Genomic DNA, 22,546 nt, shown 5'->3' with positions numbered 1-22,546 from the left:
AAGGAGGACGCTCAGGCTGAGCCTGCATCAAACCCCACTGGGAGATGGAGGGTCTCGCTGAATAAAACGGAGGCTGGCCTGGCACGTGCGGGGCCCTGGGTCTGAACCCCGACACCTCGGAAAACAAACTGAGGTCTTTCGAATTTCTGAGTCAAGGTTTGGGTGACTGTTTTAGGTCTGGTTCCTGCAGGAGGTCCAGGTCGGGCAGGGGTTCTCAGGGACACCGCTGGGACGGTGTGGGACATGGATGGGGAGCTGAACGGGGTGCAGTTGCCACAGTGGCTTTGGGCAATCCCGGGAGTAGCTCTGCAGCTAGAGGGGCCCTTAGGGTTGTCCTGAATCCAAACAAGCAGGCTGGCCTTTGTCCCCACTCTGGATGAAGCTGGCCCTGGGAGGGGCCTAGACGGGGCCAGGCAGCAAGGGAGGCAATTCCAGAAGGACTTGCTGTGACAGCCAGAGCCTCACATCAAAGCCCCTGGGGGAACTCAGACCTCCCTCCTGAAAGGGGTCTCGGTGGAACACAGGGGCCACCACAGTGGTCTAGAGTGACCCTAGGACTTTTTTTTTTTTCTTTTCAGTGAAGATCAAACCCAGGTGTGCTCTCCCACTGAGCTATGTCCCCAGCTCTATTTATTGTTTATTTTGAGACAGGAAAACTGAGGCAGGAGGATCACAAGTTCAAGGCCAGCTGGGGCAACTTACCGAGATCCTGTCTCAAAATAAAAAATGAGAAGGGCTAGGGATGTGGGGATGTGGCTCAGTGGGAGAGCGCCCGGGTTCAGCCCCCAGCACAAACTAAAAAAGCAAATCCCAAACTTGAGACGTAAAACGAAGCTTGCTTGGAAATAAGTTGGGTACATTCCCTGCAGCAGCAAGACTCCCCATTACTTCTTTTAAATGACAAATTATATTTATTGGAGCAAACTGCGATGCTTCCATCTATGTACACATTACCTTTCATCCAGCAAACTAATCACATATCTCCCAACTCACAAATTCTATCATTTTTCCTGATGAGAACATTAAGAATCTATTTCGGCTATTTTGAAGCATGCGTTTTAAGAATCCCTCTCGTTTGCTCTGTGGCTCTGCAGAGGTGAACAGCAGCTGGTGACAGGCTCAAGAGGCCACCACCGCCCCACCCGCCTGCCACTCTCGAGGTCCACAACACACACCCCACCCCAGTGGCCGCTGGCTTAGCTCCCCTTAATCATCAGGGACTAGGACCGCAGCCAGCCCTCCCGGCAGGAATCGTTAACAGCTCGGCTGAAGGGGTGATGTTTGCAGCCACCGTGACCTTGAGCAACCCAGGAAAGACATCCTCGAGAACTGCGTCCCCACAGCCTGGGCAGATCCCGGCCCCGGACGGCTCCAGCTGGGTGCCACAGGCTTCCCCAGCCCCGCTTGCTCCCAGCTGAAGGCCAGAGAGCTGAGCACCAGCCTCCGACGGCCCGGGTCTGCGGCGCCCGCCCGCACGGGTTGCTGATGGAGCCATGATGAAGCGACCTCACCCCACCTGCTCCCTGCACCCCACGGCACCAGCGGAGAAAGCAGTCCCACCTGGCCTGCCCCGGAAGCCTCCCACTCCTTAACAAGGGGGCGGGCTCCAGAGGCCCTGGGCCCTTAACAGGGGAGGACAGGGCTCGCACGCGGCCCCTGCAGCCCCTGGGCGAGCGAGGGTTGCCGTGTGGGCCGGAGGTGGTCAGCTGGAGGGCCGTGCCATGTCCTTCCAGAGCATTGTCCACCTGTCCCTGGACAACCCTGCCCATGCCATTTGTGTGCTGGGCACGGAGATCAGCTTGGACATCAGTAGGTAAGGCGGCCAGGCCTCTGTGGGGCTGGCATGTGGCTCCCGTCCCCCGGGAGTCAGGGGTGGCTCCTCTGTCTAGCCCTGCCTCTCCTCAAGGAGGCTGGTCTGGGTCCCTAGAGGCCCCCCGACAACCCCTGGCTGGTAGCAGCTGTGTGCCCTTAGGCACGTGACATGGGCTGAGGCTAGCCCGTAAGGCAGCTGTGAGGTGTGGGCTCCATGGGGCGGCAATTCCCGGCAGCCTGCGTCCTCCCTCTTCCCACGCCCTGTCCTTGTCCCCTCTGGGGATCCCTTGTGGTTCAAACAGACATCCTCACCCCGGATTTACAAACCACACCTAGCTTGGCAACTCTAGGGTCGGGGTCTGGGCTACTGCTCCTCAGGGGAAGGAGGGTAGTGGGGGTGGGGCGGAAGTTAAGGTCCTGAAACTGCCGTGACCCCCAGGGCCCTGGCCCAACACCTCCCGGACAGTGGAGCCCGGGGGCCGCCCCACCGTGCCTGCCGCCTTTAGGTCGAGACATGCGTCTCTCTGGTCCTAACCTATCTCCTCCTTGGCACACCAGGTGTGCCCCCAAGAAGTGTGAGAGCTTCACCGTCCGCGCCTCTCCACGGGTCTTGATTGACATCTTGGGCACAGTGATCACGGGGAAGGAGGACGCCGTGATCTGCCGGGCGCTGTCCAGTACCATGCACGTGCTGGTGAGGATGGCGTCGCCCAGCCTTTCCGTGGACGAGGACAAGGTGAGTCTGGGAAAGAGGCAAGGGGCAGCACCTGGGGTGGGACTTGGCACAGCCAAGGGGTCTCCTGGAGCCGAGGCCCCTGAGGCCTGAAGACCATGGGGCGTGAGCCGTGCACACCTGAGCTTAATGCTCTTGAGGAACAGAGGGGGGTGCTGCCGAGCCCTCGGCAGGTGAGAAATCGAGGCCGGAGGGAGGGCCCCACCCAGGCCCCGAAGCACCTGCCAGGTTCCAGCTGGGCCTGTCTCTGCACACCCCCCAGAACTGCCGCTGGGAACCCTGGGCCGCTAAAGCCTGGCTCCCAGGTTTCAGTGGGGCAGCTCCGGATGCGAGGTCTCCGTGAGCTCACGTGTCATGAATCTCCCTGGAGGGCTTGGCCTTGACCCGCATCTTACCTGTGTGGAAGCCGAGGCTCGGTGCCATAGCTAACGTAAATAGCGTGACCAGGGTGGGTGGGTCCTGGATCTGAGCTCCAGTTCCTGTTCTGTCTCCCCCAAGCTGTCTCCCTGCTGGGGAGGCTCCCCCTGCCTCCTGGCCACGGGGAGGGGCTGCTGCTTCTCTGGCCTGGCGAGCGCTCCCTCAGGGCAGGGCCTTGCCCTGGTCTGCAGGCTAGCACCCCTAGGGAGTGGGAAACGCCCGCCGCCAGCTCAGTCAACCTCCGCGGGTGGAGCGGCCTCTAGACCCAAGCGCCCAGGTGATCCCTGTGAGGAGCCAGAGGCGGCACCTGAAGTGGTCCCGGCCTGGGGCCATGCGGCCCAGACCCTGCTGTGGTTTTTGCCGGGGTGCTCAGCTGATGACCCCTGGCCAGTCACCTGCCCATCTACGCCCCCGCCCACCCAGGCCCCGAGTCCCTAGGAGATCACTTGAGGACTGAGCACCTGCTGGCCGTGTCCCAGCTGGACCCAGGACACCCGAGGCAGCGCTCTGCCCAGGGCTCAGGGTAGCCCCTCAGAAGTGGGCAGCAGAGAAACGCTCGGCCTTGGAGCGCTGGCCCTGCCATTGAGGGACAGGCTGAGGGCCAGGTCTCGGGCTCACGGGACAGCCTCCTGGCCAGGGTTAAAGGGCAGGCGTCTAAAGCGTAACGGTCCCTCTGGAAGCAGAGGCTCTGAGCCACGGGAAACATGGGCTTCTGATCCCACTGTGACCGGGGTCTCCCAGCTGAGCCACTACAGTGAAGCTTCCCTGCTGCCCACCTGGTGGCTGGACGCACGGGGCAGGCAGGGCAGGAGGCAGGCTGGTGTGGCTCAGAGTTTGGGCCCCCCTTGCCAGGCGTCTGGTCCTTTCTGCCTGATGCTACAGGTCTCTTCCCTCTGCCCTTGGGGGCTTGGGTCCCACCTGGATGGTGGACATGAGCCATCTGGGGAAGAGGCTGGAGGGGCTGTGGCCCTGGGCGGCTCACAGCCAGGCGCTGGAAGCTGGGAACCCTTGGCGGGTTCTGGCGGGTGGCCGAGGGCTCTGCCCCCAGGGCTCCTATGGCTTCTGGGCGCTGTCTCCACAGGTGCTGGTCTCGTACTACCGTCCCAACGAGGAGGTCCCCACGGCCACAGCTGTGTTGTACCTCACTGGCATCGGTGAGTCTTGCTCCCCCCAGAGCCCCGGGCCCAGCCCAGCCCTGGAGCTCCGGTGCGGGCTTCGCAGAGCTGAGGGGGGCCCCTGCGGAGAGAGGCCGCCCCTGGGTCTTCATTCAGACGCTCAGTCCCTCCTCCTCGCTCAGTCACTCCCCCCTCCTCGCTGATGACCAAGTCTTCTGAGAATAGAAGCAACCAGAATTGCTGCGCGTTACTGCCATCTGCCCACCTACTGGCGTCTGGCTCTGCGTGCTTCCCCTCTGCCACTGACGTGTCTGGCCCACGGTTCATCCATCTTGTCTCACTAGCCCCTTCCTCCCCTTCAGGAACATTCCGTCAGCAATTCTCACGGATGCGGGAGCCGCCCTTCTCTCCTGGGCGTTTGTTCCCATTGGCCCAGGAACAAACTCCACACCTACGCTCCCAAAACCTGTTCTGCTCACTTGCCACTCACTCTCTGGGCTCCTCAGGAACCATGGACTGTCCTTGATTTCTCCCCCGTTTTTCTCATATCTACTCAAAACCAGAGCGCTACCGCTGCGTGGCTCCCAAGCGAGACCCCACCTCCCTCCCGTCGGCTGCACCTTCCTCTACCTTGACGTGGCGGCTCTGCTTCTCCTGACACCTCCCGGCGACCCTGCCCTGGGTCTTCCCCCCACCCGTTCCTCTTTGGGCCCCTCTGCTCGGCTCCCACCCCTGCAGCTGCCCAGTGGAGAGCCTCGGGTCCAGCAGGTCACGTGTCATCCAAACAGACCACTGTCTGGCCAGGTGTCTCACACTCCACCTGGAGATCTCTACCCCATGGCTTCTCGGTGTCTAACTTAATGGCGCCCTGGCTAAGCTGATTTTTTTTTTTTTTTTTTTTTTTTAACCCCTGTTCCCCAAACCTATTTTTGTGGTGTGCCCCATTGTACTGGGTGGTGGCTGCTCCTTCCAGGCTGGTGACCTTGGTGACCTCTTCCTTGTCCGGAGTCAACCCGAGCCTCGTTGGTGCCCCCTGAGCGTAGCCGGAACCCAGCATCTTGCCACTTCAGGTGTTCTCACCCTGATCCAAGCCACCAGCCTGGCCTGGCCCCCCGTCCGGGTCTCCTGTGGGGTTTCTGCTTCCATCTTGCCCTTCTCTGGCTCTAGTCTTGATCTAGCACATCTCAAGGGGATATTGGATAATGTCTACTCCGTTCCAAGCTTCCAAATGATTCCATGCTACGCGGATCAAAGCCCAAGTTGCTTCTGCCCACAAACCTCCGTAGATGGCCCCATGCTGCTTCTGACCTTATGGTCTCTCATTCTTCCCCGTTGCCCAATCCGTTGTAGGCACGTTGGCTTCTTTGACCTTGAACTTGCTTCCTATTCCTAATGGCTTTGACACCAGATATCAACAGGATCCATTTCTCGCCTCCTGCGGGTCTCTTAAAATTTCAGTCGGAAGTCTTCCCTGACGCCTAGCTGAGCTGCCCTGCCCAGCCCCCTCCATTTCCCATGGCACTCGCCATCAGATCTAGGGGGTGTCTGCTCTGCCCCAGCTGTACACCAGTTCCAAGAAGATGGGCCTCAGCACGCTGTCCCCAGGATGGCTGAGTGCGGAGCAGGCAGGTGTTCAGTCCCCGAGGATGTGTGTGCGGAGGATAGAGCAGCAAGACCTCTGCCTGTGGCCCTGGTGCTCCAGCTGAGAAATGGCATTTCAGATGACAAGATGTAGGGAGAGAAGCCTGGTAAAGCCCCAGGGGCCAGCTGTGAGGGAAGGGGTGAGGAGGGACGCCAGCAGAGGTGCCCCCGGGACCACGCTTGGGCAGACGCCTGGATCCTGAAGTTCACAAGGGGCCTGGGATTGTGCATGGAGCTCTTTCTACTTGTCTTAGAGTGCAGAGATCTTTCCAGAAGGGTAGAGGTAGGAATTGCTAGGTAGGAGCTGAGAGGGACGACATGGCATCTTGACCAGCGGGTTGGGGGCCCTGCTGGCTGAGCCCCCTCCCTCCCTTGCAGAGGTGTCCCTGGAGGCAGACATCTACCGCGATGGACAACTCGAGGTGCCAAGTGACAAGCAGGCTAAGGTGAGTCTTGGGGGACAAGACGCCCTGAGCCAGACCAGGTCTCCAGGGCCACTTTGTCTGACCTCGAGTGTCAGGGTCAGATGGCTGCACTGAAGTCATGAGTTTCCAGCTTATTCAAAAACCAGAACGTCCAGCCCCACTAGGCTCACGGCCCAGCCGGGCGTGTGGTCAATAGAACGGGGTTAGCTGCCACCATCAGGCGGTTTGCCTCTGTCCCTACTTCCGCTGAAAGTGACCGGCAACCTGTCGCTAGCTCTCCTCCCTCTGGGTCCGCTTGCCCTGTGGGCTTCCTGCTCCTGCAGGTGCCCTTCTTCAAGCTGCCCAGAGGTCCCCAGGACCCTGGAGGAAGGCCCCCTGATGGGCGGTGACCTCCGAGAGGCAGGGGTTTTACGAGGCTTCTTCCTGAGCTGGCTTTCCTGTCGTTCCCAGAAAAAATGGGTCTGGGGCCCCAGCGGCTGGGGAGCCATCCTGCTTGTGAACTGCAGCCCCACCGACGTGAGCCAGCTCGAGGACAAGACCAAGAAGGAGTTCTTGGACGGTATGAGCGCCACGTCTCCATCTTTCCTCCCTCGCCCGGCTGTCCCTTCACAAGTGCAGACTGCTGACGTCCCTGCTCCGGGATGGTCTTCGTCAGGGCTGGGCCAAGGCGCTGGTTGGCGTCGGCCTAGCGCATTCCATCCCCAGCACCACAGGCCGGGAAAGGGCCCGGAAGCCGGGCTGAATGGGAAGAGGCCTCGTGGGCCTGTGGGGGGAACACGGGCCTCGCTACCAGGAGACGCGTTACTTCCTGGCTATGGCGTCGAAGGCTGACCTCGGGTAGCCGTCTGTGGCATGGGGGTGACCAGCTGGCCTCACAAGGTGGCTGAGAAGACTTAAAGACGTAAGAGGGGTACAGGAGCTTCCTGCTCAGAGCCCTCTTAGAGCCCAGGGCCACAGCGCCACCTGCCTTGGGCAAAAGCACTCTGAGATCTGGTCCCGACTTGTGGGACCAGGTTTCCGGATCTGAGGTAGAAACGGACACCTTGGTTCACACCGAGGCTGGAAGTGAGTCCTTGCCCAGCTGACCAGGCCAGGACCTATCCCACAGGTTTGGGGACCATGGGGTGAAGGCAATTCTTGCTCGATACCCTGCCCAGGGTTGGTCACCTGCCAACAGCAGGAACCAAGCAGTAGTTGGGAACAGGCTCAGGTGGCCTGGTGCCCAGCAAAGGGCAGAGGGTCCTCGGGGCTCCTCCACACCAGCCCCCATCCCCGCAGGGCTGGCCTGAACCTTTGCCCTGTCCCTGGTCCAGAAATGAAGAACCTGTCCCAGATGACTCTGACCGTCCAAGGCCCCAGCTGCATCTTAAAGAACTACAGGCTTGTTCTGCACACCTCCGAGGAAGAGGCGGAGAAGGCGAGAGTCTACTGGGCCCAGAGTGAGTGTCTTGCACCTGGTCCAACTTGGCCCACACTGTGGGTGCTGGGTGAGCTGGCACGTGCCTGCTGCAGGGTCACCAGAGGTCCCGCTGGAGACCTGGAGCTGTAGACCAGCAGAGGTTTGGGTCCAGCGTGAGTCCCTGGGATTCTCTGGCTGCCATGTTCACAATAGAACAAATTGACACCCGAGTTGGGCACCCCCAAGCCACCTATCCCACCTGTAAAACGGGGTGACGTCGCCTAACCTGCAGGATCCTCGTAGTCAGAAGAAATGCAGTTCAGCGGGGCTGTGGCGGTGGGGAGGTCCCGGCTGGGTGTGGACTGACTGAGAAGAACGGGAGCTAGATCCGTCTTGCAGGTGGCATGTAGTCTAGGCTCTGCCCAGTGAAATGGGCACCGAAGGTGGTAGAGAGGTCAAGGTCACTGAAATGAGGCTAAAAGAGTCCAAGGTGTCTGAATGTTCTGGTCTGTGGTGTCCAGTGCCAATGACAGCAATGGAAGTGGCGGCCGGTTCTAGAACAGTCCATGGAGGATGAGGAGGATAGTAAATTCCAGTGGGGTGGGAGGCGTTGCCTGCAGGCATGTGCTTCAAAGGTACCAAAATAATTGCTCAATGAGAAATGGTTAGAAGTGCCAGTGAGGGAAGAGGCTCCCCACCCCACTGGTAGGCCTGGGGTCCGTGGCAGGTAAATCAGGGGCCGCAGTGCATGCCTGGGATCCCAGCAACTCGGGAGGCTGAGGCAGGAGGATTGCAAGTTTGAGGCCAGCCTCAGCAACCTGCTGACCCCCATCTCAAAAAAAAAAAAAAAAAGTTGGTGTGGCTCAGTGGGAGAGCGCCCCTGGTTCAATCCCCAGGGCTGGGTGGTGCAGAGCCGAGATCATCGGTGTATGTGCCGCACCAAGGATCCTGCTCTGAATGCTGGGACAGGAGAAGGGCTGCAATGAAGCCAGCTAGATCTAGGCTGGGCAGGAAGGGCTTCCAACTGAGTGGCGACTCCGGCCCACAGCAGTGTGGTGGCTCTTCCTGGTCCTCCGGATGAGGATGAGCACCTGCCCCAAAGGACAGCGAGGCTGCCAGCAAGCTCGGCGGCCAGCAGCTGGCCACGCTCCTGGTGTGTGGTCAGCCTACAGGAAGCTGTTGGGGTGCTGGGGTGGAGCCCAGGGCCTCCTGCTCTTTAAGCAAACCCTCTAATGCTGAGCGGCACCCCAGCATGCTTGAAACGTCAACCCATTCAGCTGGAGTGAAGGGAGGCCCCAGGCGGGCTAGCGCGGGGGAACCGAGGCAGCTGGTAGGGCCTTTGTGGCCAGGGGTCGGCCCCCTCATTTCCCTGTCCTGTTGCAAGTGGCCTCAGGTGGCCCAGCCCCAGGGAACCCAGGTCCCCAGGGCAGCAGGTGGCCTCGGGCCTGCGGCAGTGGTCTCGCTGGGTGGTGGTGTTAGGGACTCTGGAGCAGGTCAGCAGGCTCGGGTGGGCCGTGAGCACTGAGGCTGTGCCAGAGCATCATGGGGCTCCTGGTGGAAGCTGGCCTTGTCCTGCTTGTCCCACGAGGCCTGCTTCAGTGCTGGTCAAGAAGCTGCTGGACAGACTAGAAGTGGAAACTGCGTCGAGGGCTGGTCAGCCTGAGGCCAGGCTTCCAGAGCACCCAGATGCTGGGGAGGGGCTCCCGCAGAACCACAGGGTCTGTGGAAGGATGTGGGGGCCACGACCCAGACAGGAGGCCAGTGAATCAGGGCAGCGCCTGATCCGGGATGCTGGGGCCTAGCAGCAGCCACTGGCAGACATGTTAGAGGAGCCAGAGACTAGGGCAGCGGGACCGTGTGGTGCAGGAGGCCCGAGCAGGACATCGTGGCCAAGGTAAATCCAGCCAGGATTCCCTAGAGTGAGGATCCACCGGGGGCTTTACACAAGAATGTCCATCGGCAGGACCACAGCAGCCACATCCGGAAAGGACAAGCACAGTGGTTACAGTGAGCCCCATAGGGCGTCAGGTGGAGAAGCAAAGGGGCCTTGGGCCAGGTGATCTGATGCTGGAAGATGAAAACCTCGGCATCTAGTTACTAGATCACCTGCCTTTTGGTCTCTGCTGTGGTTTTGTTCTTAATGACAAACTAGAAGGAAGCAGGCTTTGAGTGGGTGGCCACCAGAACCCTGGCGATGACGTCATCCCCGAAATGCTTCCCACTGACCTTCCCACACTGGTGTCTGCCTTCCTGGACCAGCTGCCTTTGCACGCGGGACCTTGCTGATAAGACCCTCACTGGTACAGTATCACTGTGCCTAGTAGCAAGGCCCCGGGCTCTGATACCTAGCCGAAGTCGGATTCGTGGGTCCGAGCGTGGGAGCACGCACCCGGGGTCTCTGCCCCTGGACCGAGTAGCTTGAGGGCAGGCATTTCCACCCAAGTCCCCAGCTCCCAAGGTGTCCTACGTCTTCAAAGCACGCGGGCGCGTAACTGTCCTTGTCTAGAACATTGTCGGCCCGCGTCTTAAGCCCTGAACGCAGGACGAGCGAGCGAGCCTGCTGCTCCCCACCCCTCCCAGAGTGACAGCACCCGGTTCTTCCAGTGACTGGTCACCCCTCTCCCGCAGAAGACGCCTTCGGTGCCTTTGAGCTGGTGCTGGGGCCCGGCCAGCACTGCCACGCCTTGGGCCCCCTGGAGAACAACCAGAAGGAGACCTTCTACGTGGAAGCCACAGAGTTCCCGTCTGCCAGCTTCTCGGGCCTCATTTCCTTCTCGGTCTCCCTGGTGGAAGAGTCTCGAGACCTGGTATGTGGCTGAGTAGAGGAGGCGGCCTGGGCTGGGGACAAGTGGAGGCAGAAGCGCCCTCCGGGGCCGGCAGTAGAGTTGGGGCCTCTGGGGAATCGGGAGCCGTGGGCGCTGTGGCAGGCTGGGCTGGGCAGCTGGAGGTCGGAGGTGAGGGTGGCGTGGGCCTGAACCAGGGCGGCCCACGGTTGATTCCCGAGATCTTGCGTCGCAGTTGATTCCCGAGATCCCGACGTACAAAGACACGGTGGTATTCCGGGTGGCGCCCTGCATCTTCACCCCCAGCACCCAGATGCCCCTGGAGGTCTACCTGTGCAGGTAAGAGTCCTGGGGCTGCCTGGCGGGCGGCCTCGAAACCAGCACCCCGTGTATGCTGGGTGAAGGGGCAAGACGTCTCGGCCTGCGCGAACCCTTCCCGCCAGCTGCGCAGCCCACCCAGACGGTCCCTTGGGCATCTGTCCCCGAGGTTAGCAGTAATGAGGGGTCCCCACCTGACTTGCGGGAGGGGTCAGACAGCATGATGACAGGTGGTGTCTAATGCTGTCAGGGAAAGGAGGACGAAGAGGACAAGCACATTCTAGGGACAGCAAGGTGGCCCCAGGAGAGAACAAGGGGAAGGGACAGTGGCAGCAAGCAGAGCCTTGGTCTGTGGGGACAGTCTTGGGGTACACAGGCCCCATCACTGGAGGCCAGGGAGGGAGGTGGCATGTCTGCTCTCGTCACTGGTGTGACCTCGCTAAAGCTCCAGCTCTCGAGGAGCCACGAGTGTATAAATGTCTTGACGGCGACCCAAACGTCACCATCTGAGGAAGGATGTCCACCGTGGACCCGTGAGCCTCCCGCCGGGCTGGACAGCACTGTGGGTTGAAGACCCACACACAGATGTGACGGCCTCGTTGGCCATCTCAAGGCCACCAAGGCCACCACCCAGCTTCTTGGCTGCTCAGGGGAAACAGCCCCTTAGAGAAAGTGGCGTTGGCCGATGCTGTGTGTGGACAGAACCGGGAAGACCCAGAGGGGGCCGAAGGGCAGGTGGAATGCGACCCAAGGGTGGGGGCTGCCACCGGTGCCCCCTGGGTGGGACGGGCCCAGCTCCGCCTGAGCTCCCGGCTCTGCTGGCCTCTGGGCAGGAGCCGCTCTTGCCCTCTCCTGGGCCAGAGCTGGAAGGACTTCTAGAACGGGCTTCTCCCCCGTGGCAGGGAGCTGCAGCTGCAGGGCTTCGTGAGCTCGGTGACGGAGCTGAGCGAGAAGAGTAACAGCCAGGTGGCGTCTGTCTACGAGGACCCCAGCCGCCTGGGCAGGTGGCTCCAGGTGACAGCCTGCGGGGACGCCCGCCCATGGGGCGGGGGCAGGGAGACTCGGCAGGCACCACACACGGGAGCTTCGTGGGCGGCTGGGCCTTCGCGGCGAGCCTGGGCTCGGTGTGGGCACCTCAGCAGAGGCTCGGGGACAGGATGCGCCCAAGCCACAGCTGCTGAGAGGGAGCTTGGCCTCTGGCCTCCTGCCCCGCTCCAGACCGGACCGCCTGAGCCGAGCCCCAGCTGCCCGAGGGGCAGAGGCCCTCCGCTTTAGGGCTCGGGTCCAGGGTGACCCTGACCCGGCTCAGCAGCAGGCCCAGAGCTGGCTTAGCTTCCCTGCTGGAACGCCATTGTGTCCCCCTCCCCCCAACCACCGCCGCATGCTGGGCGAACGGCCCCAGGTCCAGGGATGAGGTGGGACGGGACAGGTGCCCACCTGCTCCAGCAAGGCTCGGGCATTAAATTTAGCCCCTGAAAGGGAATGAGATGGCGAGGTCCCAGCTCACACTGCGCAGCTTAGGCAGGCGGGAGACCCTTGACGTGGAGGAGCTGGGCCTGCCAGGACCAGGGCTGGGCCCCAGGTAGGGGAGGGCCGACTGCGGTCCTGACGCAGGGTATGTCGCGGGGCTGCGGCGGTCACCTCTTAGCAAGGTCAGAGGCAAGCACGAGCCGCTGCGTACAGGGGACCTTCTGGGCCGAGGTAAAGAACAGAACAGATCCCACGGAAGGTGGGGCGGAAGGTATGGAGCAGACACCAGTGGGGCCTGGCACGGCGGCACGTGCCTGTGATCTCAGTGACTCGGGAGGCTGAGGCAGGAGGATCTCAAGTTCAATGCCAGCCTCAGAAACGTAGGCCTTAGCAAGGCCCTAAGCAGTTTGGCAAGACCCTGTCTTAAAAAAATTAAAAGGGCCGGGCATGTGGCTCGGTGGTTAAGTGCTCCTGGGTTTAATCCCTGGTATTAAAGTTAAAAACTAAACAATGCTACAAAGGGCAGGGGAGGTGGCTGGGTGGCGGAGCACTGCTGGGTCCCGTCCCTGGAACTCCAGGGCAGGGGGAGAAGCAGGCTTGGCTGAGGCGTAGGGAACAGGGCTCGGGGGGATGGGGTGGAGGGGAGAGGCTGTCCCTGGGGTGCCCGGGAGGAGTTGCCAGGGCTAACGAGGCTTGTTGGCCGGTGGGGTGCAGAGGAGGGGGAATCGGCTGGCCCGCGCCCTGTGTCCAGCAGAGTTGGGAAGGAGGGTTTCCTTTGCACCCCTCTGGAGGTGGCCCATACCCAGGGGCTGTGGCTGGCCCACTGGACACGGGCAGGAGCGTGGCTGACGGGGTGAGGTGACTCATGGACATCTTCTGTCCTCCAGGATGAGATGGCCTTCTGCTACACCCAGGGTCCCCACAAGACCGTCTCCTTTGTCCTCGACACCCCGCGGGCGCTCAAGCTGGAAGACTTCCCCATGAAATACTCGCTGGTGGGGCTCGCTTCAGCCGACCTGAATGCAGTCCCACCTCAGGCCTGGCACCTGTCCTGGCGCGATGGGCACCAGGGGGGAGGGCCCAGGTGGCCTCTGGGGGAGGGGACGTGGGAGTCTACCTGCTGGTTGAGGTGAAGACCGGGGCTCCCCGCCCGTCCCTCCTGACGCCCCGCTCGGTCTCCTAGAGCCCTGGTGTCGGCTACATGACCCGATGCACAGAGGACCACAGGGTGGCCAGCCTGGATTCCATCGGGAACGTGATGGTGTCCCCACCAGTCAAGGCCCACGGGAAGGAGTACCCCTTGGGCAGGGTCCTCATTGGCAGCAGCTTTTACCCCAGGTGAGTCGAGAGGCCAGACGCCTTAAAACTAAGGGAGGCCCTGGGGTTCCCCGGGCCCCTCCGCACGCCACGCGGGGGGTCTGCTCTGGCCGTTCTGAAGTGAGGGGGTCGGGAAGCTGGTTCACGTAGGAGCCCAGAAAACTGTTCCTTCTGCAATTCCAGGGTTTAATTTGGAGCAAATTAAATGCACCCAGTTCGTTGAATGTTTTCCACAGACGTGTGGTTGGGCTTCTTGGCGGCCATTAGTCTAAAGCTGGGTGAGGCCGTGTCCTTGTCCAGCCTAGGCCGTGTCCTTTGGCTCTGTCCTGAGGTGGGTCAGTAGCGGGTTCTTAACCAGCACGTCCACCCGACGGTCAAGGCTGCCTGGTGCTCCGTGAGCAGCGAGCGGCCAGCCTGGGCCGCGCCGGCAGCTCAAGGCCGTTCCTTGCGTTTCCCTCTAGCGCTGAGGGCCGGGCCATGAGCAGGAGCCTCCGAGACTTCCTCTGCGCCCAGCAGGTCCAGGTGCCAGTGGAGCTCTTCTCAGACTGGCTGATGACTGGCCACGTGGACGAGTTCATGTGCTTCGTCCCTGTGGACGCCAAGAGTGAGGACAAAAAGGTGCGTTGGAGCCAGGCGCAGTGGTGCACGCCTATAATCCCAGCAGCCTGGGAGGCTGAGGCAGGAGGATGGCAAACTTGAGGCCAGCCTCGGCAACGTGGCTTCACTAAGTGGCTTAGGGCCTTGCTGTCTCAAAAAATGGGGATGTGGTTCAGTGGCTGAGCACCCCTGGGTTCAATCTCCAGCACTGAGTGTTGGGGGCCGAGTGTCATCTGACCCTGGGTGTCACGTCTTCTGTGGGAGAGCTTTGAACTTCAGAGGCTGCTGCTAGCTGTTCTGGCCCTGTTCTTGGACCCCAGGGCTTCCGGTTGCTCATAGCCAGCCCCAGCTCCTGCTACGAGCTGTTCCAGGAGAAGCAGGAGGAGGGCTATGGGGAAGCGACCCTGTTTGAAGAGGTCAGAGCGGACCAGCTCCTTTCTAACGGTAAGGGAGCCACGCTGGGCCCTTACCAGGTACTCCTTTGAGGTGATTGGCCTTTACTTGGTCATTTTGGTAGAAAGGACCCAGGGAAGCCCAAGCTGGTGCGATCGCCGTGTTAGGACACCTTGCACCGTGGGCAGGCAGGCTGGCTGCCGGTACAGGCATGTGCAGGAAGACCCGAAGCATGGGCCTCCCCGGCCACAGAAGCTGTAGGAGGTGGCATGACCACATATCACGTGCCAAAGGCACGTGCTCTGACACCTCAGAGCTGATCCTAGAGTTGGGCATCAGTTGAGGCAAGGATCGGGCACCTGAGGCCTGAAGTTAGACCTGGTGGAGGGCAGTCAGGCAGTACTGGCTAGCAGCACACGGGCGTCCCGCTGACACCACCCGCAAGCCAGCGATGGCATCTTTCGCAGTGAAGGTCCTGCCTGGGTCTTCCTGCATGTGGACTATGGCCAGGCCTCAGGTGGTCCCTTGGAAAGACCCAGGCCACTCACCAAAGTCACTGTTCTGAGAATGTCCCCATCGCCTGTACCCACCTCCTGACCACCAGGCCTTCCTGTCCTCGCCTCCCCCACAGGAAGGGAGGCCAGAACCATCGATCAACTTCTTGCAGACGAAAGCCTGAGAAAGCAGAATGACTACGTGGAGGTAGGTGTTCAGGTGTGGGGACCCTCCTGCAGAGGGAGTGGCCCTGACCGACTTCTAGGGGCGGCAGCTAGCCCCTGTCCTCCCCAGACCCTGCTGAGGCCCAGGTGCAGACCCCAGGGGTGGGATGGGAGGACAGGATGGGAGGACGGTGGGTCAGACAGTTGACATGAGTGGGACTACCTGACAGGCTCCTGAGCACTAGGTGGCCCGAGCATCGTGAGGTGCCTCGCTAAGACCTGGGGCTGGCCCTGGAAAGCAGAACCTCCCCCCATGAGGACGGCGGGGATCGGTAAAGGCATAGCCCAAGACGAGTTGGACCCAGGGGACCTTGCACGGCCATGCCCTGCTATGGAGCTGCCTGCTGGTTTCCCAGGGGGCAGAGGCCTCCCTCACTCCTGCCTGCTCTTGATGGCAGATGTCTGCAGAGCAGGGCTGGGCGGGCCTCAGCCCTCCGCAGCGTGCACTGGCTGCCAGACGCACAGTCCCACCACAGAGGCCACCCCCTGCTAGAAGGGGAGCTGAGCCCTGCGTCATACCCAGGCTTCAGCTGGGTCAAGCAGGAAGTACCCAAGTGGGGGGAAGCTGTTCAGGGCCCTTCCTGGGGAACCCCCTCCTTGCCCTCAGCCTTGCCCAGGTCCCCACTCTGGGCAGGGCTGAGTGACGGGTGCCACGTGGTACTAGAGTTGACAGTAGCTGTCCAGCACTAACCCTGCGATCCTGGCCTCCGGAGCCCAGGCCTTGTCTGAGCCCTGCCTCCTCCTGGGAGAGGGCAGCTCCCCCTTCGTCAGGCCAGCTCACTGCAGGGGTCCTGAGGCCAGCAGGGGACGGGGGCAGGAGGGCATCCCGGGTCCCAGTGTGCTCACTTCTCGGCCCCTCTCGCCCCCAGAGGTGCCTTGGCCTGAACAGAGCCGTCCTGAAGCGGGAGCTGGGCCTGGTGGAGGAGGACATCATCGACGTGCCCCAGCTCTTCTGCCTCGAGCAGCTGACAAACGTCCCCTCCGACCAGCAGACCCCAAAACTCCTGGCAAGGGCCTACTTCCCCAACATGGTGAGGGCCAGGGGGCAGCTGGGCATCCCTGGCAGGGAGGGCCTGTTCAGCCAGTGCTGCCGGTGCCGTGCCAGGCTGGGTGTTAGGCTGCAGGGGTCACACAGCAGAGAACGGAGCCCGAGGTGAGATGGGGCCCTTCGTGGCCCCCATTAGGGCAGAAGCCCTGTCCCAAGGCCGTGACCTGGGTCTTAAGGCTGAGGCACGTATGAGCAGTCGCCACAGACCAGGCTCTGCGCCAAGAGCTGCCTGGGCCTCGGCTCTCCTCCCCGACCTGAAGGGACGGGCCCTGGAAGGCCACTTCTCAGACGGACATGAGCTCCGTCAGCAGTCGACAGGGACCTCGGGTAAGCTGCACTAGGGCAAGGTCTTCCTGTCCTCTGTCCCCAGGTCCAGAACAGCAGCCTCTGGTACCTGGAGGTGCTGGAACACATGACATCCTGTTCCTGCAGTCTAGGCTACAGAGGGAGGGGCAGAGTGGGGATGGCTACAGGAGGTCCCTGCTCTGTCCAGCCTGTGCCCTTGGGGGTGCAGTCCCCATGCTGTGTCCTCCAATCGTCAGATCGGGGTGTTCCTGTGGGTCTGAAGCAGGAGCCTGACGTAGCCCTGGGAGCAGGTGTGAGCAGCAGCAGCAAGAGCTGCACTGAGTTGAGGGGGAGAGATGGACAGACATCAACAGGCAGGCTCGGGCTACAGAGAATTCTAGAAGGGGTAGTGGGAATCTGGCACAGCCAAGACTAAGACCAACATAACAAATGCAGAAGAGGCTGGGGAAGGTGGCGAGGCTAGGTATTGGCCAGGCAGAATTTGGGTTTTGCTACAGAGAAACACATTGGGAGCCCCTGGAAGACTAAGCGGAAAGAGGTTGACTTCACAGAGATCGATCGGTGATGTCTGCGTGGGCACAGGCCTGGGGAGCGGCACCGTGCGCTCTGGTCTAGCCCAACCTCTTGCAGCAGGACTAGGTTTTCCCTGCGTTGAGTGTACGAACTTGGGGGTGGGGCCCTTCTACAAGGCCTCATCCTGCCTGGTCCCTGCTCGTCTTTCCAACAGCTGCGCATGATCGTGATGGGCACAAACCTGGGGATCCCCAAGCCCTTTGGGCCCCAAATCAAGGGCATCTGCTGCCTGGAAGGAAAGATCCGCCAGTTGCTGGAGCCCCTGGGCCTCACGTGTACCTTCATCGATGATTTTGACTGCTACCTGACCGATGTTGGGGACTCCTGCCCCTGTGCCAACGTCCGCAGGGTGCCTTTTGCCTTCAAGTGGTGGAAGATGGTGCCTTAGCCCCAGGCCTGCCCCCCCACCCCGAGTGACCCGTTATCACTGTACAACAGCACAGTTCTGGCCCAGTGTGGGGCTGGCTGGAGAGTCCAGCGAGACCTTCCCTGCCCTGTCCCTCAGACCCAGTAGAGTGGCAAATGCTGCCAGCCTGAACCCCCTGCAGGGGAAGGTGGGAACCATTTCCAGCTGAGCGTTTACCGCGTCAATAAAGCCTACCTGTTGAGCGCACTGGCAGGAGCCCCCTTGCTTTGGGGAAGGGGCAGGATGTGGCTGAAGGCCCAAGTGCTGCTGCTCTTTAATCTTTGGGAAGAGATGGACCTTTCTTGGTTTTGTTTCCCCTCTGCCATGTTGGGTCTGAATTCCAGGCTGAAAGGAGCGGGTCTCCCCTTGACCGTGGCTGGAGAGGGCCCAAGAGGGGGGTTGCACTGTGCCTCGAGGGCAGGTGGGCTCTGGTCTCCTTAGCTCTCCAGGTGTGGCCTGAGGGACAAGGTACAACTGGGCAGGGCCGAGTGGCTCACTGAGCTTGCAGTGCTTGCTTGGGACCCTGCCCTGTGTCCACAGCACAGACGCTATTGAAGCCAGGGATTTGCCGAGAAGGCCCAACCAATGTGCTCCTGCCCTGCCCCTCCTGTGGTTTCTCCAGGACACTCAGTCCCTAGAAAGCAGATGACTAGACCACACCCTGAGGCAGGGGCTAGGCCTGGAACCAGCCCTGATCTGAGCTCGAGACTGTGGGCATCAGGCAGGTACCCTGACCATTACTTGCTATCTGCTGGCCAGTTGGGAACAGGTCCAGAGCCTGGGCTGTCCCAGGCTACACAGCAGCCAGCTCTACAGGGACCCCTGCTGCGTTCCCTTGAGCATCCATGCCAACGAAGGGCCAGCCACCTGCCTCAGTGCCCAGCCTGTGCAACAGGAATGCAGCTCCATGGGGCTCACATGAGTGGGCATGTGCAGGTGGCAGCTGTCCCTCACCCAAGATTGCATCAACATGACAGGGACGGCTGTGGCCTGGCACAGTGCAAAGCAGCTCTTGGTAATCTGGAGTCTGAAGCCTAGGTGCCCTCAACTGCACCTGCCTGAGCCACGGAGCGGGGTGTGGGCTGGTGCTGCTCTCTGGCCTTGACCACGTGCCAACCACCAGGGTTTACGGTCTACTCCATTTTACTCACGGTTGTGGCCACTACACTGGCCTGGGGCTCTGACAGCCGACTGGGAACAGATCAGCTGATGGGCTCCTTGGCATCCATGACCCCTCATCAATCTACACTTCCAGATGGCCTGGAAAAGTCCAAGGAAGTGAAAGACTCTGGGTCCACCTGGGGAGAAGGCAGCCCAGGGGCCAGAGGGGGTCAGACGCCTCGTGAGGCCTTTCTCCTGGGGAACCTGCCCACTTACTTCCACCAAGGTCCACCTGAGGGTAGGACACATGCCCCTGGGGTCCTGACAGACCCTTCTCAGGCCAGCCCTCTCCCAGCCCCAGGAAGGGCCCCCTGGGGCCTGGGGAGGCCTGACCCTTCTCACCCACTGCTCCCAGGCCCCCAGCAGCGAGGCCCAGGGGCACCTGCTGGCAGTCCCCTCCACGGGCCTGCGTGTCATCAAAGGCCCACGGAGGCAGGAGGCAGGGAGCAGCTTCGTGGGGCCTGGGGGACCCTTGCTCTAACAGAGGCACCCTCAACCCAAGGTTAGATTCCCAGCTCCTCGGCCTGGCTGGTCAGGCACTCGCCTCAGGATGACGTGCTACAATGGGCCACCGTCCAGGGCCCGCCTCCTGTGTCCCACCTGCCAGGCCAAGGTCCGTGGTGCCACCTTCTGTCCCTGTGAAGAAACTCCCATGCCTGTCAAGAGAGCCAGATCACCAGGTGCCTTCCTCGGGGCAGAGGCCAGTCGTGAGGACGGTCATTTGCAGAAAGCCCAAGAACACAGCCTGGTGCCGGATCCGTAGCAGCTCGGTCTTGAACTTGGGAGCAGTGACGTCAAGTCCCCAGCGCCAGCCACACCTCCAGGTCTCCCTGGCCCTGCAGGGTTGCTGTCCCTGGGCTTCCTCTCTGGCTTGGGGCCACTGCCCACCGGTGCTGCTGACGGAGGGGCCTGGTCCCAGCCCCGAGCACGCCCCGCACGGGCCGCCTCTAGCTCTCGTGGTCCAAGCTCTTGCCCTGGGGCCCCGCAGTCACCCCCACGGTTTTTGGCAGCACTGGGGATGGAACCCAGGGGCTCGGGCACGCTGGGCCAGCGTAGAACCACTCAGCCACACCCCAGTCCTTTCCTTTGCCTTTAAAACATCTGAAGAGGAACCGGCGTGTCTCGGCGGTGTGGTGCTGGCCCCATGCTGAGGCCCTGGGTTCCCTCGCAGCGCCGGGCCTGCGACTTCGTCCTCTGCTCCCACAGCTGCCATGCCTGCTGGACACCAGCCCCGCAATGCTTGAGTGCCCAGCTACTGTCCAGCATCAGGGGAAGGGATGAGGCAGCTCCTGAGGTTTGTCTTGCACTGTCACCCCCTGGGGACCAGCGTCCTGAATGACCCTCCCAATGTGCTCACAGGCCCCAGGCCAAGAGTAAGACCAGGTGGGGCCAGAAAGTCCCCCCCCTTCGTGTTCCTCCCTGGGGCCTAAGGAGCAGCGAGGACATGGCACGGGCCTCTGCGGCTGCCCGCCTGGCGGGTGAAGGCTCCGAGGCTCTGCTCCTTCACTCCCCACCGCGGGAAGCTGTTCCTGCCACAGCCACATGGGCTCCGGGCGGTCAGACAGGGGCAGCCCTGGCATGGTGAGGAGGGTGGTACTGGGGCCCTTCAGCAGGACTTCCAGGCCCAGGTCTTCTGTGTGCCTCCGGTGGCCCTGGCTCTTCAGTCCTACACCTCACTTTCCTCTAGAAAAAGGGGGGAGAAAACAGCTGGGTGTGGGTCCCTGACATGGGCCTGGGTCACCGGTCCCTGAGCTGCCCAATGGCGGCCTGCCTCCCTTTCCCATGTAGCCAGGAGCAGCCAGGAAGCACAGAGGTGTGGGGTGCAGGACACGGGCCTGGCCCTTGGTGGCCCCAGTGGTCAGCAAGCACTGTCCCGTGGGTTGGAGTCTGGGAGGTGAATGTGCAGCTCCTTGGCTTCCGGTGAGACCATGGCCCCCATCGGCGCCTGGCTAACGTTCGCCCGACACTTAACCTGCCATCACACCCAGCCTGCCCACCTTCACTGCTCGGACACCGTGGTCACCCCAGGGCTGGGCGAGATCGCTCCACTGCTGCGTGAACTCTGCTCACAGCAGAGGCGCGGTGGGCACTGGAAAGATGAAAACCCAGCGGGGCCGCCTGCAGGAGCCAGAGCCGGGCAGCCATGCGGCCCTCAGCACCCCGACTTCTCAAAGCCCAGCAAGAAAGAGGCCCCCTCCCTGCGGCCAAGCGGCGCCTCCCCAGGAGCTCCCGCCACGCCTCCTGCGGATCCTGGATGGAGGGCGCCCGGGGTTGAGCAGCGCGGCCTCCCGCGGCAAAAGAGACGCAGGAGCCAAGCAGAGTAAACAACGATGCCGTTTATTTAAAATGTTTACTCCAAGAAATATATATATAAAAAAAAAATAAGACAATTACAGCACTAAACCAGGCACCTTCGACCAAATCACAAGGTCCTCTCTGGTCCCTTCACCCTAAGCCTCGTCTCAACCTCCTTCCCCAGGGAAGACCGCTGGAAGCTCACGGGACCGTGTGGCGCGGAGCGCGTCCCAGGCCACTCTGCACCCCGAGGTGTAGGAAGCCCACTCCTGCTCCAGGATGGGCACGTTGCAGTTCTGCACCAAAAGGAGGGGCGCAGAGGGCACAGGGCCACTGTCCCCGCAAGGCCCCTTCCTGCCCAGCTCCCAGCAAGGGGGTCCAGACAGGGTGGCTGCTGCTGGTTTTAGATCTGTTCCTGAAGATCTGAGCCCAGCTCAGCACAGGGCAGGGCCCAGACTACTGTGTCCTTGTCCCTCCAGGTGCCCACACAATTCGAGGGAGACCTCCAGGGCACGAGGGGCACAGATGGCCGAGCTGCCCTCCGGGAAAGAGACCTGTCCAGGGAAATGATCAGGTCCCACACACGGGACTCAAGTGGGATGGTGTCTGGGGTGGTGTGGACAATCGGGCTGGTCAGCAGCTCGTCCCCCGGACCTCAGGCCAGCACAGATCAGCAGGGACGAGCGTGAACTCACAACCGCGTCTTCGGTACAAGCTCAAGTCCCAGGAGGCCACAGGACTGGCTGGGACAGACACTCTTACACGCCCCACAAGAGCGGAAGTCACTTCTGGAGCGACCGGGGTGGAGGACAGGAAGAAAATCAACGACAACGAGATCATTTTTGGCATTTTAACATCGAGACGATGACAAGTTGGTAACAACAGCAAAAGCACAACAGGCCGAGGACAGCTCTGGACGCCACCCCTCCACGCGCCTCGCCCCACGAGCACCTCTGACTAGACCTCTATGTAAAGCACCCGGACCAGTCCAGACCTCTGGGACCAAGAGCCCAGGCAGAGCTGCCACCTCGCTGGGGTCCCAGTGAGGAGGGGTCCAGGAAGGCACCTCGGCACTCCCGCCACCGTCCCCACCGGGACAGCTCAGAGGGCACGATGGGGAGCAGGCAGCGGTCCCAGCGTCAGTGCTGACCCGCGGGGCGGGGCTTCTGCAGGAATCCCGACTATTTGGTACCAGAGCCAAGCAAACGTGACTGAAGAGCAACGGAAGAGGGACGGAGCCTCGGGCAGGCCGGCCCGTCCTGGGCAGGGTGCAGCCGGGAGACGGACGGAGCACAAGCCATGGGGCAGCGGCGCGGGCCGCCCCTGCTCCGCAGGGACTGGAGGATGCTCTTGACTGCTGGCTGACCAACCTCGAGCTGGCGAGCGCCAGGGGCCACAGGCACGGGCTCCACAGGAAGCCATAAAGCCGGACCCCCGACGGACACAAGCGATCCCCCCACTGCCCCCAGGCCCCGCACGGTTCCACGATCACCTGATTTTCGTTTAGGCTTCTTTTACAGCTAAAGTAGATATAAATGGCTAAACAGAGACCCAAGGCCCCCACCAGGGGGAAGCGGCAGGTTCTGCAGATGGTCCAGCCACGAGGCTGTGGCTACAA

At 61.7% G+C, this 22,546-nt stretch overlaps 1 protein-coding gene across 1 annotated transcript; it reads left to right on the top strand.

Moving 5' to 3' along the window:
* The first annotated feature begins 1,712 nt into the window (after positions 1-1,712).
* Padi6 (peptidyl arginine deiminase 6) lies at positions 1,713-17,454 on the top strand. The gene is made up of 16 exons (XM_047567302.1): positions 1,713-1,813; positions 2,371-2,548; positions 4,044-4,116; positions 6,097-6,164; positions 6,594-6,702; positions 7,457-7,582; positions 10,171-10,349; positions 10,561-10,664; positions 11,546-11,657; positions 13,001-13,108; positions 13,297-13,451; positions 13,892-14,048; positions 14,348-14,471; positions 15,052-15,122; positions 16,009-16,170; positions 17,221-17,454. The coding sequence occupies exons 1-16, from the start codon at positions 1,722-1,724 to the stop codon at positions 17,452-17,454; spliced, it is 2,052 nt and encodes a 683-aa protein (XP_047423258.1). The 5' UTR covers positions 1,713-1,721.
* The last annotated feature ends 5,092 nt before the right edge of the window (positions 17,455-22,546 follow it).

The sequence above is a fragment of the Sciurus carolinensis genome, chromosome 1, assembly GCF_902686445.1.
Source record: "Sciurus carolinensis chromosome 1, mSciCar1.2, whole genome shotgun sequence".
NCBI classification, from domain to species: domain Eukaryota; kingdom Metazoa; phylum Chordata; class Mammalia; order Rodentia; family Sciuridae; genus Sciurus; species Sciurus carolinensis.
This window is presented reverse-complemented; position numbering and strand designations above follow the sequence as displayed.